The sequence below is a fragment of the Lepidothrix coronata genome, unplaced genomic scaffold (assembly GCF_001604755.1).
Source record: "Lepidothrix coronata isolate B3197 unplaced genomic scaffold, Lepidothrix_coronata-1.0 Scaffold90, whole genome shotgun sequence".
Taxonomy (NCBI): domain Eukaryota; kingdom Metazoa; phylum Chordata; class Aves; order Passeriformes; family Pipridae; genus Lepidothrix; species Lepidothrix coronata.
In genome coordinates this window covers 1,758,900-1,774,722 of record NW_016690270.1, presented here as the reverse complement: position 1 = coordinate 1,774,722, position 15,823 = coordinate 1,758,900, and the positions used below count along the sequence as shown (strand labels likewise).

Here is a 15,823-nt window from a genome sequence, read left to right as displayed (position 1 = left end):
TGACCTCCCCTTCCTCTGTTTTTCTGTCTTCCAAATGGTTCTCTGGTAACCCATCGACCTTTGAGAGATCAGGAGAGCACAATATTGTTTTTTCCTTTTGGTGTTGGACTGTTTTCTAAGTGGTTTCAAACCTACGGTTTTTCCAGTTTTGTGCTTTATGAACAGCAAAACTCCCATGTGTGTTTCTTGGCTCTGCAGAGGATTGTTTAGATTTCATGGAATAACATTATAGAATGGTTTGGGTTAGATGGGACCTCAAAGATCATCCAGTTCCACCCCTGCCATGAGCAGGGACACCTTCTGCTGGAACAAGTTTGCTCCAAACCCCGTCCAACCTGGCCTTGGACACTCCCAGGGATGGGGCAGCCACAGCTTCTCTGGGCAACCTGTGCCAGGGCCTCACAGGGCAGAACATCAATGTGGCTGCACATCTGCTGGATGCTCCAATTTTTTTCCCCCTGAAACCTTTGTGGATTGTTTCTCCCTACCCCACACCCACAGTGTGACATGTTTCTGTGCCTGGCTGTAACCTTGCTCTCTGCTCCAGGCAAACCACAGGCACATCTCTCAGGAGTGCTCTGTGGTGCAGTACTTCTGTCCAAACATTTTCCCACTGGATCTAATCCAGTCTGGGATCGCAACTGTCGTGAGAATGCAACAAATCATTCTGGGAAGTATCTAATTTTGCCCCTATTGGTCAAAGCAATATTTATGCACAGCCAGAACCACGTGACAGAGGAGAGGGTACCCTTGAACCCTGCTAGTAATGTGTGCCAAAAAAATACCAGAGCTCCCAATTTTTTTGTAGGAGTAGATGGCAAAACTACTGTTTCCTAGTTTGAACAACCCATGATTTGAACATCACTGGAGAAAAGCCAGGAAAGCAACTGGAGTCAGCCCAGAAACATTTTTTTTATCCTTGTAGCTGCTTTATTTAATCAAACAAACAAACAAACAAAACCCCTCAATAAACCAACAAAATGCCTTTTCAAAAATGTACTTTTTCTTTGAAAGAGTGTCGAGGGCTTTACGGTGATGGTCGAGATGTGGTACCTGCATGGAGACTGCCAGTAGGAAATTATCAATAAATGCCATAAAGTGCACACACATTTTTGCTTCATTTCCAGTCCTGCCTCAGATAAATAATTAATGAATAAATAAATCGTTGCTCAGTTCCTCTATAGGAACTTCCTCACGTCTCCAAGGCATCTGAACAGGATCAGCCTTCCAGGGAGGTGCATTTAGCAGTTTTCCAGCTCTCATATAACCAGAGCAAATGGCCAAGGAATCCACTATTTCCATGGGTTGCTCTGAACCCTGTGGAGGGGTGGGTTTATCTCCAGCTGTAACTGATGCTGGAATTGCAAAACACAGCATTTAATAGGTATCTGAGGGAAGGATCTAAGGTAGTTGGATGACAGAGGCTGTGTCAGGGGAGAGTGAAGCACCCTGGCAGGAGCACTGGTGCTGTTGCAGCCTGTTCTGCAGGAGCTCTGGAGGGTAAAATGTGGGTTTTTACTCCATCCACCTCTTCATCACAAGCAGTTAAACTGGCCTGGGTGCTCCTGCCTCCAGCTGCCATTTCAGTTTGGGGTATTGACAGGGAAGATCCTTTAGGAAAGGAATAAAACCTGTTTTGAAGGCTCAGGTTGACTGACTGGGCACCCTGTGCGTGGTCACCTGCCTGGTGGGTGAGTCACAGCATCTTCTGGGTGACAATTTGGGAAACAAAAAGGCAGCAAAATAGAAAATGAAGGTTATGGCACTAGGTGCAAAGCAGATAAATATTGTGAAAAACAGGAAAAATAGAATGAGAGCTGCTGCTGTCGAGGAACGTTTTAAAAATCATATTAATAAGCAAGATCCCGAGCACAAAAAAAAAGTAGTTTGTGAAAATAAAGTAGAGATAAGAATGGGATGGAGAAAATTGGCTAAAACAAACCAGGGACTGGGCGATGCTGAGAAAGCAACGGTATGAAATGTTTGTTGAATCACCTCTGGTGCTCAAACAGGAGATCCTGTTCCAACTAGTTAACACAAACCCGGGCTCTGTTGATCGATGGGAAGATAACTCCTGGATACTTTGTCTGCAGAATGACTGGTTGTTATGAACATCAGGAATAAACTATTGCAAATCAACATCATTATTCAGCCCAGTGCAGAAGGAGCCAAGAGCAGACCCAGTTTGCAAAATCTCATCTATTGGATTCTCCCTGTTTGCCCTCACATGGCTTTGATGTTCCCAGGTCGGTGTTCAAGCCTTGCTTGACAGCTGCACTGGGAGTTATTAATCACCAGTGAATCATCTGTTCACTCACTTTACACAATGTCTAAGCAGTGTGATAAAGCTGAAGGTGATCTGAGTTTAGGGAAGATAAGATAAATATTTGTTTCAATCCGTCCCAAATCCATCGTAGATTAGACAGTCTGCATCTTAAATTCTCCAGCCAAACGTCTGGTTATTTTCAAACAAATCAGAAAATTAGGAACTGTAATGTCTTTAAAACTTTGCAGAGATAGAGGCAATTCAGTGTAAATTTGAAGGAAGTTTTCAGGTTGGTTATAACTGGAGTTGCTGGCACCCATCCTCACCTAATTTCAGAAAGTTAAATCTCTTCATGTAACTTAATTGGATGGTTTTAAACTGACTGAGAGTAGGTTTAGATTGGATATTAGGGAGAAATTCCTCCCTGTGAGGGTTGGGAGGCCCTGGCACAGGTTGCCCAGAGAAGCTGTGGCTGCCCCTGGATCCCTGGAAGTGTCCAAGGCCAGGTTGGACAGGGCTTGGAGCAACCTGGGCTAGTGGAAGGTGTCCCTGCCCATGGCAGGGGGTGGAATGGGATGATCCTTAAAGGTCCCTTCCAACCTACACTATTCCATGATTCCATGATACTCCTGGAATGTATGGCCTTAATTTTCACAGTGCCACTGTGCTGGCTGTGGAAATCAGAATCACAGTTAACTGGGCCCTCTCAGGACACAACAGAAAGCCTTTAACTTTTCCTAGAAGGTTTATTCCCTCAGTTCTCCTGGCTCTGGGCGCTATTTTACAGCAGGAACAAGGAGGAAGCATAAAAACTTCAACAGAAGGTTGTCAGGAGCAAGTAAACCAAATGTTTGGGTTTTTTTTCCCCTCTTTCCTGCATTATGTGAAGGTCACTGTCCTTACATGGCAAGGGCTGGAACATGAAGATTTTGTCTGTCATAGGTGGGTTTTCTGCATCAGCTCATGGCCTTGTGGCCAAAAGTAGCTGTGTGTTGTCTGGCTTTTGCCTGTTATTGTACAGTTCAGTGGCTCAGTTGTGTGTGTTAAACTCTGACAGTGTAGTTGGCAAATAACTCTGCAGGAGCTGCACGTTGAAAATGGTGTTGGTGCTGGAGTGCTCTGATTTTGGCTGCTCTCATAACTTGCTTCACTCAGACATCTGAGAAGTTGTTTGCTTCAGCCTAACAATAGCCCTGAGAAGTTTGTTGTGTTTGGCTTCAGGGACCTGCTTTGGGAGTGAACTTTGAAAGGGAACTTCAAGAACTCTTGTCTCCCTAAAACGAGAGAACTGGGTTTCCATCCCTCACCAGTAAACAGTCCCAGTTTAGAACAGCACTTTCCCATTAGATATTGCTTTTCCTATGTTGCAAATCACTTAAATTTATTTATGGGATGCCAAAATTTTTTTTTGTTTTGTTTTGTTTTCCTTGTCCCTTCTGATTTATAGTTTTAGGAAGCTAATGGAGGACAAGGGACTTTTCATACAATTTTCCATTCTGGTCACCTTCAGTTCTTCATCTTAGCTCATTACAGCTGTTCTGATTCAGAATATTTTTAACAAAGCCTCCAGTTTTGCTGTTTGCTAAACAACATTTCTGGCTAAAAATTTCTTATAATTGTTGTCAGTTGACGTAAAAGCTCTTGAAAAATTTGTGCAAAATCTGTCTCCCTACTTTTTTTACTACCTTAATAGGAAAATATTTTTCATGACTTTCTGAAAAGTATTCTGAATCAGAAAACAGTATGAAAACTTGGGTCTTACAGTCATAGGTTTGATGCTGTTTAGCAAATTGAATACACTTATTTGTTATTTACCTGCTGAGCAGCTCTTTCCTGTGATCAGCACATTCCACCCCACTTAAAATGTCATCTCCTGGTGTCTGAGGGCTTGGAAAGCACATGTTTTTGGAAATTTGAGTTCCAGTCTGTGTGAAGAACCTAGAACCAAAGCCATCCTTTGGAGCTGGTGACATGGACAATTTTCTATGAACAGACCTTGAATGTTGCTGCAACAGATCCACCCGAATTTTGGGATGAGCGCAGGGTTTTAATTCCTGAATCAAACAAGTTCTGTTTTAATTAGGACCTGTAATAAAAGGCTTGTTATTTATTGCTTAATAGACCTCTCACAAGGGAATTGGGGTTGTGCACGCTCCTTCCTTCCTTCCTTCCACAGCTTAACTTGCTCTCAGGGTTGGACTCCACGCAGCAGAATTGGAATCCAACCAAATCAAATGATTCAGGAGGAAAAAGGGAAGCGGAACAAAATCCCCAGAGGACACATCTGGGCAGTAACAACAGCAGATGTGTTCCTGGTGGAGATGCCACGAGCATCTGCGCCCTGTTCATCCCAGGCTGGAGGTGTTACCTGGGCTGGATGTTATTGCAGAGCTTCACAACGGGGTGATTCATTCCTCCAGCGATCACACGTTGGATCGCAACCTTGAGGGCAAGATCTTGCTAAATGCCTCCAGAGGGGCCACTGTGTGTGCTGGATTATGTAAATAGAGGTGATAAAAAAAGAGACAATCCATGAGTCAGTGCACTCGGTACAGGCTTGTCTTTTCCAGGCAGGAGGAGCTTTCACACAGTCACCAAAGCTGAGGAGGAAGCGAAGCACCAGTTTGCAGAGAAGGTCTGCTGGGGTTTGTGCTGTAACTGACTGGCAATATTCTATTTAGAGCCTCAAAAGAAAAGGCCATTTGCATTTAAAGCGTTAATGATTTTCTCTGATTTACACATGAGCAGTTTTGAGGGGTTTTTTGTTTTCTTTTGGTGTAAAGCAAGAAAAAATTGGTCCTCTGGAACGGTTTGGCAGAAACACAATGGAAGAACCTCCTACTCCCATCCCAGTGAGTTGAATTGCAGTCAGACTGTAGTGTCCCCACCACTCAGACAGCAAAGATGCCCAATAAAACTTGGCAGCTTCATCATTCCTCTTCATGACTTGGAGAGTTTAGGGAAACCCTCCAAAATCTGTGAATTTATGATTCCATTGGGGAGTGTTTGGTGCTGTTTGAAGTCTGGAAGGACACGAAGGAAAACTCAAAGAACACTGAGGAAGTGCTTGGTAAATTGTTAAAGTAAAAATAATCCCTGCAGGAAGAGTTGTCAGTGGGAGGATAAGGACTCAATATTTTATCTGGTAATCCGAGGCCAGTGCCTGGGATCTGCAGTAAAATTGGGCACATAGGAAAGAGGTCAGATAACTCTGTCCTGGAGAAATTAGGAATGCTCAAGCAAGACCCCAACCTTTCTGAGGCCTCAGAGCCCATCTCTGAGCACCAGCACTAAGGTGTGCAGGTCATGCCACCATGTCTTCAAACCATTATGGAGCTGGTTTGCTCTCTAACATCAACCAAAATGAAGAAATATCTATTTTTCTGATGAGATATTGGTCCTGTCATGATTCCCTTATGCTGCCTAAACCCAATGGATACTGTCTCCTGGCAAGATTGGAAGCTGGATAGTTCTGTCTTGTATTTTCTTAGTTTCAGCCCTGTGTCCAGGTGTTATGATGGATTGTTTTCTCTGTGTATTAAACTGCTGTACAGTGATTATTCCAGATTTTGTTCTGCTTTGGGCTACATTCACCCTTAGATTTTGCTGGTTTCTTTTCACTTCATAAAAAAGCAGCTTGGTTGAAGGGCGATACTGAAGTGTCAATGTTCAATCCTCAGTGTTTTTACTGACCAGGTGCTGGGATTCCAGGTTGCACATCAGGCCCAGTGTCTTATATCACACTGGAGATGCCATATCAGAGCAGTTTATTTGCGGGCACAGAGAAGCTGACTTGTCCAGAGCAAAGAATTCCTCAGGAAGACAGACTGAGAAAAGTGAAAACACAACACCCAGTGATTCCAAGCCCTGCAAGTAAATTCCCTGAGCGGTTGTAATTGCTCTCCTGAGAGGTGTTGCTTACTGAAGGAGAGCTGACAAGGGTGTGGCTTCTTTTTAATTGCATGTTTGAACAAGGGATTAGAGAGTGGAGCAGCAGTGTCTTGTGAGGGATGAAAGGAAAGGGAGAGGGAAAGCACGACTGTTATGTAAACCATCCCTCCGTCAGTGTCAACATTTCCTGTCTGTATTCCAGCTGAAGTGAAAATAGTCAAGGCCAAGCCCAGTGAAGTGCAACCTGATTGCAGGTCCAGGCGTTAGGATGGGATTTCTGGCATTCCAGATTTTTGGCATCCCCTCAGCAGATGACTGAGTAACCAGCGGGATTTTGGGTGTATGTCGTTGTCATCCCCCTCCCCCCTCGACAGAAAAAACCCAACAAACCAAAACTAATATCAGCAGTGACGAGAGGATGAGTCCCAGGTTATGATCCACACCTTCATCCTTCCAGGGACTGATCTGTTTTCCTCCGGGCAAAATTTAACCTGTGCTCCTTAGTCAGACCAACGGAGCAGGAGTGAAATTGTGGGTGTCATGCCTGTGGCATTCGGCTAAAGGTGAAACTAAATTGGTCTGATTTGCTTTTCAAACCTAAGGATCTTGCTTTTCTTTCCTCAGAACCCAAAGAGAATTTCAGATCCTTGCAATAGGTTCGATCCCCATATGGGCCATTCACTTAAAAGTTGGACTTGATGATCCTTGTGGGCCCCTTCCAACTATTCTGAGTGATTCTGTGTGTGTGACTGTGCCATTCTTCCAATAAATCTGTTCCATAGCAGCCCCTCTAGCTGATCTTATTTTTATATGAAGTAGCTTTCCTTTTTCTTAGCCACAATTGTTTTCAATCCTCATGTTTACAAGGAAGACTTTAAGAAGAAATGAAGGCACTTTATCTTCAGGAAAGCAGTTGGTTGTCAAGCTCAAATATATAATTTAACTTGGTAGACTTCTTAAACAGAAGGAAGAGAATTCAGCACAGAGTGGGTAGCTTTTGTTTCAAAAGCAGTGGAGGAGCTGTGGGTACCAGAGGTGCTCTTGGGAAATGAATGTGCTGGGAGGCAGCAGAACAAAAGTTGATTTGTAGAGATCCTTCCTCACAGGTTTTTCAGTTATTGTCACCTTAAACAAATAGCTGAGCAGGGTTCTCAAGTCCTTTCCACTTCAGAACTCTCCATGCTGAACTACAGTCTTGAATCATCATAAATATTATAATTTCAGTTATCACAAAGGAAAGTAACTTAGCCAAATATGGATGGTCCTGTCATTCCTTGGATACAGTGGAAACAAGGGCAGAATGAGCTGGTTTGGGTGCCTTTAGCAGCATTTTGGGAGTGTAAGTTGGGCTGTGATATCACCTGTCTCTTCAGTCCTTCATCCCTTCTCTTGCAGTGTTGTGGGATAGGTTTGATCATGTGAGATCTTGTTCATAATCCAGGGAGTTCTTGCTGAGCAGCAATCCTGTAATTGTTTCCTTCTTTCCTTAAAATCTCATCAGCAGATTTCCCCCTTTGCTCTGCTGTGACCTCCTGGTGTGAATTGCTTTAATTGCCATCAGTCTGTGAAAGGAATGTCAGCTCCAAGACTGCTTTAAGAATCATGGAATCCCAGACTGGTTTGGGTTGGAAAAGACCTTAAAGCTCATCTTGTTCCACCCCCTGCCATGGGCAGGGACACCTCCCACTAGCCCACATTGCTCCAAGCCCTGTCCAACCTGGCCTTGGACACTTCCAGGGATGGGGCAGCCACAGCTTCTCTGGGCAACCTGTGCCAGGGCCTCCCCACCCTCACAGCCAGGAATTCCTTCCCAATATCCCATCTAACCCTGCCCTCTGGCAGTTTAAAGCCCTTCCTCCTTGTCCTATCAGGACACGTCCTTGTCAAAAGTCCCTCTCCATCTTTCCTGAGGAAGAAAGTCACCAGTTTCGGGGCTTTTTGAAGAAAAGCCAAGTCTTACATGTGTTTGGAGTTACCAAATGCGTTCAGGAGACACTTTCAATTGCAGTCCCATTATGTCAGTGGTAAAACAATGTCAGTCTCCATAACCTGGCAGTCCTGAGGGAGCAGCAGCTCCATTTTTCTCTAGCCCCATTGTGTCAGGGACAGGAAAGAGCAGATCTAAAGCAGATTTGTTACTTTGCTCCGCTGCTTTAAGGCCACTGAAGAGCACAGGTGGGACTCTGCTCCAACTACACGTTTTTCTTTGCTTCAGAACACTCCATGTCCCTGATCTCCCTCCATCCCTCCTGTGTGACAGGCAGGTGGGTGCCACTGCTCTTGTGTCCTGCTGCTGTGTCAGGGCATCTGTTTCCTATGGGATTACTCTCCAAGTGCCCTTAGCCTGCCTTGCCTGCCCCTGCTCCAGAACAAGTTGTTATTTGAAGGATACAGGACAGTCAGGAGCCTGCCTTCCCCTTGACCTTCCAAACTGACTGTTCCTGCAAATATCACAAATATGTTGTTCTGCAGAGAGCAAAACACTCTCACTGGCCTGTTTCTGCCCCACACCATAACCACCTGCTAGAGAGGGCTGAAAACTGATGGTCAGGAGTGGTCTCAGTGCCTTCCACGTCACACAGACTGGCATTATCCCACCAGGAAGCACACCTTGCCTGGGTTGGGTTCACTCTGCTGGCACTATTTTGCCCCAGTGCATTTTCTCTGGAGATCTGCTGCCCTTCTGTGCTGCTTACGTGGAGGAAGCAAATGTCAGCTCTGCTTTTGTCATTAAAGAGCAGTGCATGGAGGGAAGGCAAGGGTGAAAGTGTGCCCTCTAGGATTTGGAAGAGACCAAGCCGAAAATCCTTGATGGTGTTTGTTTTGAAACAGTGTCTGCCATGGAGAACAGCTGCCCTTCCAAAGGAAACAAGAGAATCTGCAGCTTTTTTTTCAGTGTGCAGTGACTGAAACGCCCATCACAGGCCTCGGGCTCCACCGTGTATTTTTGGAGATTGATGTTCCCCAACACACAGAAATGTTGAGCTTAGGGTTATTCTGGGTCCTTGCTAAAACACAGCCTCAGTGGGGGGGTTTTATTCTTATTTTTTTGATTTTCTTCTATCGTGCATGAAAAGACTTGCTCCTATGTCAGGTCCCTGTTGCCAAAATACTGGCCTGAGAGAATTATCAGATTTGAATTTATGAGCCACGTGAACTTTTGAAATTTATCTAAGTGTATTGACATTTGTAATTCCATCACTCTAATACAGCTCAGAAGTAATGGGCTGTAAAATACCATTTTATCACAAAAATACACACTTCCAGATTCTATTCTTGTGCAGACAAATGTTCCACAATAATTCAGAATGGATTATTATTTTTGCAATGGAAATAGTTTGGCAGTTTTAAAATGTGCACTGAAGGTCTTACTTAGAAATTGATGTGGCAACAATGAAGAACTAGTGTTTCCACCAGGAGTTCACTAAGATGATTAATTATATATTATATCTTTATGGACAATTAGTAACACTGGAAGCAAGTTTTGAAAAGTTCTATTTCAGTTTCCTGGTATTTGAACAAAAGGTTTCAATTCAAAACAAACCTACAGTAAACTGGCAGGTTTTGTGAGGAAAATTTTCTTGTGGAAGAGAGGAATACGTGTGAAAACTGGGTGAAAAATGTCTCTTCTTGTGGAAGGTTTGTTCAATGGCCCTGTGAGCACTTCAGAGCCGTAGGGATGAACGAGAACATATTTTCGAAGGGGCCCTGCCGGTAAACAAATTACAAAAACACAAAAGGTTTCCAAAAGAGTTTAATAAATAATGAGGTTCTTTCTGTACTGTATAAACTATAAATATACCATGCAGTCCTTTATAACTTAAAATAATTTACAGACTGAGGTAGGGGGGTAGGAGGGTGCTGGAGGGCGTAGCTCCCCGGTCAGGGTCTCCCTGATTTCCTGCTGAGCACACACACGCAGGCCGTGTCGATGCGGATGAACCTCCAGGCCGCCTGTTTGCCCTCCATGGTCAGGGCCTTGACGAAGGTGTGGGTGGTGGTGCAGTACGAGTTCCAGTGCTTGGCGTCGATCCCGCGGCACCCGCCCGACACCGGCTTGGGGTCCCTGCACTTGGTCTCGAAAAAGTACTGCTTGAAGACGTTGTTGTTGATGTTGACCTCTCCCAGCACCGTCACCTCTTTGCCCTTAATGTCAGTGGCCGTGGTTTTGTCCCCGACCCACATGCTGACGCTGTCGCACACCGAGAACTCCCCCCGGTGCAGCACGGGGTGCGTGGACCTCTTGGTCCTGGCAGTCCTGTTGAGGGAACCGGCGCCGCCGAGGAATCCCAGGCTCTGTCCTTGCCCTGCCACGGGCGGGGGCTCCGTGCTGAACAGCACCCGGGGAGAGCGGAAACGCCTCTTCCTAAAGATTTTGGGGTCCACGGTGATGTTTATGGCCTCTCTCCTGCTCCAGGCGGCGTGGCCGTGGGGCGTCTGTGGGGCTGCCTCGGGAATGTGGTGCCTGTTGCTCCGGTGGGCATCGAGCAGGGAGTGTTCTGCTGGATACTCCAGGGGAGCATTGTCCTCTGACTTTGGAGCTGCCTGTGTGCCGATCAAAAAAGCTACAATCAGAGTGTAGTACAGCATGGACATTACGTTATGCACCTAGAACGAGAGAGAAAGGCACTGTTACTGGGGGCCACGTGGGCACAAAGCGCTGCCGTTGCTGGCCATAAATTCGTAAGATACCCAGGATCATACGGATTTCATCAGGTATTCATGTGGGTGCCAGATGTTGTTCTTCCGGAAGACCTCGTTCAGACAGCATAAATGTTCTTAATAAAGCGAGAACATTAGAAAATAATAGCTAGATTATTATTAATTCCTCTGGTATTTGTTATTAGAGCACTGTTTATGAAGCACTTGTTTGGTGTTATTAATGTGGAGACCATATGGCGACAGCATGTTCCCAGGAGTCAAACCTCCAGTGATTTTTGCAGCAACCTTTTTGGCCAGGGCCGGTCTCTTGGCTGCAAACACCCTGCAGAGGAGTGAAACTAGAAGCTAAACCAGCCTAAACCAGCTGTCCATTCCCTAAACTTGTCTGCAGAGGTGTTTCACCATCCCTGGAGGTTTTTAAGATGAGACTGGATGTGGCATCAGTGCCGTGGTCTGGGAACCACGGTGGTGTTGGATCAAGGGCTGGACTTGATGATCTCAGTCTTTTCTAACCTGTTCTATAATTCCATGATTTTTGGGCGTGGGGGCCACCAAGCCAGTACCTGGTGCCATTATCACACCCTCAGCAGCCACACTCACCTGCCATGTGGCCAGGCCCCACCACTGGCTGGCTCAGCAGCCTCCAGCAGCTTCCAGCTTTCCCATCTGCCCTTTCAGGACACACCACATGGCTGATTCAGGGCAGATAAAGCCCGGGCTCCTTCCCCAAAATGCTCAAGTATCCATGCCACGAAGGCAGGTGGGATTTTTCCATATTTAAGGACAAATATGGATAAACATAAATATGGATATCCATATCCAAATATGGATAAAACATAGAAGCACCGTGGGTGCCAGGCTACCTCTGCATTGGCATTTTAGGTACAGCATAGCTGAAGCCACTGTGGCCATAGTACTGGGAATTCTGGAGGGAAATACCTGCCCTTTTTCAGAATACCAGGAGCAAGAACCTCCTCAAATGTCCCTGCAGAGCAGATGCAGTGCCAGTGCTCATCCTCCTTCCATCCAGAGGATATGCACATCTGTTTGGGTGTGGAAAAGTACAATCCAAATGTCTAAACCTTTGCTAAGACCCGTTTTATGCTGGAAGAGCAGCAGCAGTAATACCTCATTGGGCAACCAGCATGTGCTGACTAATTCAGCCACATGTTGGGAACGAGAGACATTCAAAAATGCTCTGGAAATTGCAGTGAAGGGCAGACATTGTGTTTCCTCTGTGAAGACTTAATAAGCAGAGACGGGGTATAAACAGAAAAGCCCAAGCAAGGCTCCTCCCCGTCTCTTTGCCTTGTTTTCCTGACAAGTCTCAGCTGGCCCCGAGCTCTGCCGTGTCCAGCCAGCAGGCAGGAGGCCCCGTGTCCACTGGACAAACAGGGTTTTGTACAAGGGGAATCGGGCTCTGCAGTTCATGCCCTGATTTCCCAGCATGTCTTAATGTTTTTTCTGGGTGTTGGTCAATTATTGTAGCAGTTCCCCCTCTCTGCTCAGCTTTCTCAGACTAGAATCCCAAGCAGCACTGAAGGACTCAACCAGGGTTTTAGCTTTGCCAGAGAACAATCCTGTAGAAAATGCAGGATAACCCTAAGATGTCCCATAGGATCTTGTGTGTCTTATCTCAGACAGGAGCTGAAGTGACATAAACTGCAGGGGTTGTGCAGGGCTGAGCAAACATTTAGGAAATCAGCAGGAGATGCCAAGTGAGGGTAGTGACTGAGGAGGGTGGAGGTGCAAGAGGAACAAAGAGAAAGGCCAAAAGCCACGTGAGCAATTTGTCTGTGCAACAGTTGGGCTGGAGGAACTGGGGGCAAAACGATGATGAGGAGAGTCAAATCTTTGTCACAGAGAAAATCCAAAGCTGCTTTAATTTGCTTAAAGCAGGGCTGAGGGTTGCTGCTTTCCCACGTGCTGCTCGAGCTGGAGCAGTCGGCATCGTGGTCTGTATAAGGAAACAGAGCTGGGTGTAACTCACAGCTTGGCTGTGCACGATCCAGAGAGTAACCCCTTGTTCTACGACCAAATTAAAATCAGATGGTTCATTACGTGTCTAAAGAGTTAGCTTTCCTGACAGAAATGGTAATGGAAAAGGTTTGCAGAACAAAATCCAGGCACAATTTAGCCATGCCAATAGCAGCCTCAACCTATTGTGTTTATACATAAACCCCTTTTTTATTGTTTCCTTCTATAGGAAAGAGACGTTGCAATGTCAGCAAAGAGCTGGTTCTGGTTTTGTGCTGTACAAGATTTGCTGCTCTAAAATTCAGCTACATTTATGTCCCTTCTCCAGGTTTCTTGTGTTGCATGTGTTGACATTTTTGCTTTAAGGCCATTAACACAAAAGCAGAAAAATCTCTCCTGCTTGCCTTTTCCTCTTTTTAATTGCCTTGTATTTCCTCTCCTTGTAGTAGAACTTTCTGTGGAGTGTGGAGCAAACACAGACAGAATGTATTTAGGGTATGGGGTGGTTTTCCTGAAGATTCAAAGCTGAATCTTTTTATCAATTATTTAGTTAGTGGAGAATAGAAAGTGACACAAAACCAACAAGTGGACAAGACCTGATGACAACACAAGCAAGATAAGATTTAAAGAATTAGGTGTGCCTTAGGCTGTGAGGGTTGTGGACTTTTTTGCTGGCACATGCAGGTATTTTACAGGCTCTTTTGGGATGTTGAAAGGGGCTCTGAACAATCTGGTCTAGTGGAAGGTGTCTCTGCCCCATGGCAGGGGGTGGAACAAGATGAGCTTTTTCTAAACTCCAAGCTAAATTTTTCTAAATTCCATGATTCTGCATCTAAACTTTGTCACACACTTAGTTACTAGACCATTTCATGGTGCTTTCTAGAGATGCCCACAGTGGATGCCAAGTGCAGCCACCTGAACTTGCAGGGAGAGGAGCAGCTGCCAGCTCTGGTGCTGGTGGTACTCAGATGTCTGTGGGTAGCATTGGCCACAGAGGCATTTTGACGCCAAAATTACAAACCCTCTGCACTAAACCCCACTTTTATGGTGGTCAAGTGTCATTTAAACACTTCCTGTGGTGCAGCTGCTGTGTGAGGTTGGTCCTGGGTGGTCTGAGCCTGCTGGGAGCAGGGTGAGTGCTGTGCTTACCTCGGACTGTACTGCACAAAGAACTGCTCCCCCAGCAAGGTCCTTATCTCATCCAGAGCTGAGCTGGGCTGGGCTGCAGCATGCCATCGGGCCCTGGGCTGCAGAGCTGAGCCTGGCAGTTCCTTATGCTGTGTTTCACTAGAAGTAGAAGTATTTGTTTCAGTAATCAGCCAGCAAATCAGTGTTTTCAGCACCATTCCCCACTTGACAGCAGGAGGACAGGCACAAACCCGCTTGCTTGGCTCTCTGAGCTGGGCCTTTTCCCTGCAGTAAAGAGCTTGTCTAAAGTAGTTCCAGACTTTGCAGAGAACTGCCTTTATTCAGCACCTTTGCCAGACCCAACAGTCCACTGCTTCCCACCCCTCTCAGACGCCTTCCAGGCTCACCAAACCCGTGTGGTGCAGCAATACCTGCTGGTGGCACTGCCCGAGCTCTGCCTGCACAGATGGGCACACGAGGGCTCACACCCCCAGCATCTGTGCCTGGGAGGCAAATCTGGTTACAATCAAACTCAGGGGGAGAATCACAGATTGCCAGTTATTGGCAGAGAATTGCCTGATTGTGGCTGATATTTGAGCAGAATTGAAGATGCAGAACTTGCAGACACGTGAAGGCATTTATATAAATGTTTGTCATCTTGCTACTGTAAGGGCAGAAATAACTCCAGTCTTAATGACTGCACTGTGAATGGTCATATAGACCCCAGTTAAAAGGAAACCAGTATTTTCTTCACCAATTAAATCCAGCACACTGACACTTTCTCAGCAAAGTACATTTCTGATTGTAAATTCTCGAGTGCCGCTGAAGGGGATAGAAATAGTATTTTATTAATCTTACGTGTTAAATAGCTCATCTGTTCCATTTAATAAGGTAAATAGGGGTTGTCTAAGGTACTCCTGTACTGCAGAAATCCTGCTGGATTCAGGGTGGGGATTGAAGTGCATTTGCTGAGGAGAACAGGCTGCTAATGCCAAAGCATGAACTGGATCCGTTTTACACCTGCACCGTGTCTGTCCTCGGGAGAGGGGGCTGCCAGCAAAGGCAGCCACTGGGTTTGGCTCTTACCAACACCCAAGGACAAGCTACTTGATGCTTAAAACCCCAGCTGAAATCTCCCCAGCCTGTTTTCGTCAGTGCAGGGCAGAGGAGTCTCTCTGTGAGTGCTCACTGTGTGGTTGTGCAACGCTCTGTGCAGCGATTCGGCCACCCTGGGTTTGCTGCTGTCTGTGGGTCGTGCTCAGGTTCTGCCCTACCTGTGTGTCTCTGTGTTCAGGAGCTGAGATATCGGTGATATCAACGTGGCAGGAAGGTCAATCAGAGCTCCAAAATCCAAAGCTTTGTGCTACAGATGGAGTGTGCTGGATTTTTGCAGGGACACACCAGTGAAGCACTAACCCTTTCAGTGAACTCTGGGCAGTTTAGTAATGACAGAGCTATAATGTGCTGGCCACGGCCAAAAATAATCCAACAACTTTTCCGACTGTTCTGCCACCCTAAGAAAACACTCTTTCAGTTCCAACTGGCCGGTTTTTAACCACAAAAGAGTTTATTTTCAGCAGGAATTCTTTTTTTTAAAGCTCATTTACCGCCTTTTTCCCGGATTCCTGGTTGTGGCAGAATCCAGTAAATGATGCCGTGTTATTCAGCATCTATATACTATTCCTTTGTACCTCCCAGACATTCATAAAATATCCTAGTGAAGTAACTGTTTATTCAGAATTTACGTGCATTCCAGATGACAGACTTGGTGGGTAGAAAAAAATCGCACTTCAATTTTAGTCTCAGCACATATAGAATAGAATCATAGAATCCCAGAATGGTTTGGGTTGGAAAAGACCTTAAAGCTCATCTAGTTCCACCCCCTGCCATGGGCAGGGA

The 15,823-nt window shown here is 45.7% G+C and overlaps 1 protein-coding gene across 3 annotated transcripts in view; it reads right to left on the bottom strand.

Annotated features, from left to right (window-relative positions):
- Positions 1 to 9,898: 9,898 nt before the first annotated feature.
- The window catches only part of NGF (nerve growth factor), a 26,502-nt gene continuing 20,577 nt past the window's right edge, over positions 9,899 to 15,823 (bottom strand). Inside the window, exons 2-3 of one of the 3 annotated variants that reach the window (XM_017821333.1) lie at positions 13,946 to 14,083; positions 9,899 to 10,765 (exon numbers count right to left, since the gene is read on the bottom strand). In XM_017821333.1, coding sequence (XP_017676822.1) covers positions 10,040 to 10,753 — 714 coding nt within the window. In that variant the 5' untranslated portion in view covers positions 10,754 to 10,765; positions 13,946 to 14,083 and the 3' untranslated portion in view covers positions 9,899 to 10,039. The remainder of the gene's footprint in view (positions 10,766 to 13,945; positions 14,084 to 15,823) is intronic. The other 2 variants (XM_017821331.1, XM_017821332.1) reach the window with 2 other exon arrangements.